At 41.4% G+C, this 3,675-nt stretch overlaps 1 protein-coding gene across 1 annotated transcript in view; it reads left to right on the forward strand.

Annotated features, from left to right (window-relative positions):
• Nucleotides 1-3,675, forward strand: part of LOC101853032 (cubilin) — a gene marked incomplete at its 5' end in the record, with an annotated part of 106,878 nt that overhangs the window by 46,215 nt on the left and 56,988 nt on the right. The window contains 4 exon segments of the mRNA XM_035972231.1: nucleotides 1-174; nucleotides 1,829-1,997; nucleotides 2,654-2,832; nucleotides 3,309-3,471. Of these exon segments, the coding sequence (XP_035828124.1) occupies nucleotides 1-174; nucleotides 1,829-1,997; nucleotides 2,654-2,832; nucleotides 3,309-3,471 (685 nt within the window).

Raw genomic sequence — 3,675 nt, forward strand, 5'->3', positions numbered from 1 at the left:
GGTGTTCTGACCGGCATGCAGGGCACCTTCACAACGCCCAACTACCCCCAGCAGTACAACAACTACCAGGAGTGCCACTGGACCATTACCGTGCCAACGGGCTACGCTATCGAGCTCACCTTCACCGACTTTAATCTGGAGTTCCATTCTACGTGTGCTTATGATGGTGTGGAGGTATGTAGGAGTGTTGTGTGTGTGTCTTGGGGGGAGGGGGGGTGAGGGGAAAGGGCGATGTAGGGGGAGAGAGAGTGAAGGGGGGTCAGGAAGAGAGAGAGAGTGAAGTACAAAGTACAGCTCACCTTCACCGACTTTAATCTGGAGTTCGATTCTACGTGGGCTTTTGATGGTGTTGAGGTATGTATGTGTGTGTATGGGGGGGAGGGGGGCACAGAGAGAGAGAGAGAGAGAGAGAGAGAGAGAGAGAGAGAGAGAGAGAGAGAGAGAGAGAGAGAGAGAGAGTGTGTATGCGGGGGAGGGAAGTACAGGTCACCTTCACCGACTTTAACCTGGAGTTCGATTCTACGTGCGCTTTTGATGGTGTTTAGGTTTGTTGGAGTGTTTGTGTTTCTATTTAGTTTTAATTTTAGTAAGGTTTTACGGCACTCACAACTGCATAAGGTCATATGAACGCCAAGGGGTAGACGTCAACAGAGAAGTTCAAACGTGGAATAAGGCTTACTCTCCAGCCTCAACAGCACAAAGTCTGCTTCGACTATCAAGGCACCCCGGAAATACCAGTTCACAAGAGAGTTGCAAACATGCAAAAGAATTAGAGGAAAAATTACGATAGTATGGATGAGGAAAGAAAAAGCAGCAGTTCCCCCTGTATTGTTCCGGCACAGTATGAGCATGACATTGATAAATCAGCCCATTAACAATTTTACTGTATATAAGAACATGTTATTATTCCCCCTTTGGGAATGGCCTAAAGACTTTTCAGTCAGTAGCACTGCCCTGTGGGGGGATGTGTTTCTGTGGTGGGGAGGGGAGGGGGATGGAGTCACTTGATTTCAAAAGTAAAATTAGAGAGAAAAAGGCCACCAAAGTTTGGCGACTTCAAAAGCTTAAGCGTCATGGAAACTGTAAATTTACGATTTTTGTGCCTTTATTCAATGTTTTTCAGTAAAAGCCACACAGCAATGTGTTTTTAAATGGACATAAAGTGTTGAGCCCAAAAATAAAAATTCCATAAAAACTACGAAATGGGAAGAAATATGCTGTTTTCTTCGAGTTCATTATTTTGATGAACGCCTGATTTCACCACAATGTTACACATACATATGTATTTATAACTATGTATTAATGTATGTATATTTACCATTGTAACCAACTTTTCTTCACGAGAATGTACAAAAAAATAGCTTATTTGTGAGGCAGCGTGGTGGAATCAGGCTCTCGTCAAAATATTCAAAGTGAAGAAACTTGCATTTTTCCTCTGGTTTGTGAATTTTTATCAAATTTTCGTTTTTGGCTCAACACCTTTCATGCCCATTAAAGAACTCATTTCTGTGTAGATTTTCTAAAAAATGTTGATTAAAGGCACAAAAAATGTAAATTTTCAGTTACCACGAACTCTTAAGCTAAGGAAATAACTAATCTTTGGCACCCATTTTCTCACTAATTTTACCTCTGAAAACAGGTGACCCCCACCTCCTTCATTCGCAAATATCTCGACGTGTATTCAAGATAAATGGATATTTTTTTCATCCAAATAAACACAAGTGAACAAGCTTAAAGATGATACCAATAACTCTACATGCCCCAAAATTGACGAGAGCTTGATTCCACCATGCTGCCTCATATTTATTATTTTATTTCTTTGTGCAAGGTTTTCGCAGGAATCGACAGCCAGGGCCCACGTCTGACCCAACTGTGTCACACAACGATCACGAACCAGACCATGCGCTCCACCGGAAACAACATGTTTGTCAAGTTCCGCACGGATATGTCCGTGACTGGTACCGGATTCTCTGCAAATTACAGGGCTATTGAGGGCGGTGAGTGTGTGTCTATTTGTTTGTCTCTAAGTGTGTATTTCTGAGTAGGCCTATATACCGGTATGTTTGTCAGTGTGTCTCTCTGTCTGTTTGCAAAGTTTCGTACGGATATGTCTGTGACTTGCACTGGATTCTCTCATGCTACTTACAGGGATGTATCTTATCTTATCTTGTCTTGTCTTGTCTTTTTTATTACCTTATCCTATCTTCTCCTATCCTATCTTATTCTATCTTATCCTATCCCACCTGATCCTATCTTATCTATCTTTTCTCACTTTATCTTATCTTATCATTATCTTGTCTTATCTTATCTTATCTCAGCTTATTGTCTAGTCTTATCTCATCTTATTGTCTAACCTTATCTCATCTTATTGTCTAATCTTATCTCATCTTATTGTCTAACCTTATCTCATCTTATTGTCTAACCTTATCTCATCCTATTGTCTAATCTTATCTCATCTTATTGTCTAATCTTATCTCATCTTATTGTCTAATCTTATCTCATCTTATTTCATCTCATCTTATTGTCTAATCTTATCTCATCTTATTTCATCTCATCTTATTGTCTAACCTTATCTCATCATATTGTCTAATTTTATCTCATCTTATTTCATCTCATCTTATTTTATGTTTGTCCTTCTGTCCTATTCTCCCAGGTTGTGGCGGTAACTTCTCGGTGCCCTCAGCGGTCATCCAGTCGGCTAACTACCCCGACAACTACCCTCACAACACAGAGTGTGAGTGGTACATAACAGTGGCCGAGGGCCATGTGGTCAACCTCACTTTCACAGACTTTGAGCTGGAGGATGGGAGCTGTCAGTTTGATTATGTTAATGTGAGTAAGGGGGGAGATTTGATTATGTTAATAAGGGGGAGATTTTGATTATGATAATGTGAGTAAAGGGGGAGATTTGATTATGTTAATGTGAGTAAAGGGGGAGATTTGATTATGTTAATGTGAGTAAAGGGGGAGATTTGATTATGTTAATGTGAGTAAGAGGGGAGGGGGGGAAGAGAGAGGGGAGGGGGAGAGAGGGGGAGGAGAGAGTTGGAAAGAGAGAGAGAGAGGTGAAGGGTGGAAGCTCTCTGTTAGATTACGTCAGTGTAAGTGAGGGAGAAGTGGGGGAGAGAGAGAGAAAGAGGTGGAGGGAGACAGTTGTCTGTTAGATCCTGTCAACATAATATTAAGTTGGGTGTGTGTGTGTGTGTGTGTTTGTGTGTGTGTATGTGCACGTGCATGAGTGAGATAGAGAAAGAGAGAGAGCAAAGTAAAACCACTGTTCCCCCTCCCCCTCCTCATTGTTGTTTCAGCTCTACGACGGACACACGACAAACAACACTCTGCTGGTCTCACTATGCGACATCTCCTTGCCCTCCCCACCCTCCTACATCTCCAACAATAACCGAATGCTTGTGAGGATGCGAACTGACTCCTCTGTGAGTCACAAGGGATTCTCTGCCATCTACACCACCAGTATGCTACCTTGTTTGTTACGGAGTATTGTAGTTTAACAGTCCTGTTGTTGATTTCTTTTTTATTTATTTTTTATTTTAGTTTAGTTCATATGATGTGGAAGAAGTGGAAAACAAAGAAGAAGAAGAAGAAGAAGAAGAAGAAGAAGAAGAAGAAGAAGAAGAAGAAGAAGAAGAAGAGGAAGAGGAAGAGGAAGAAGAAGAA

Source organism: Aplysia californica, unplaced genomic scaffold (assembly GCF_000002075.1).
Source record: "Aplysia californica isolate F4 #8 unplaced genomic scaffold, AplCal3.0 scaffold00619, whole genome shotgun sequence".
Classification (NCBI taxonomy): Eukaryota; Metazoa; Mollusca; class Gastropoda; order Aplysiida; family Aplysiidae; genus Aplysia; species Aplysia californica.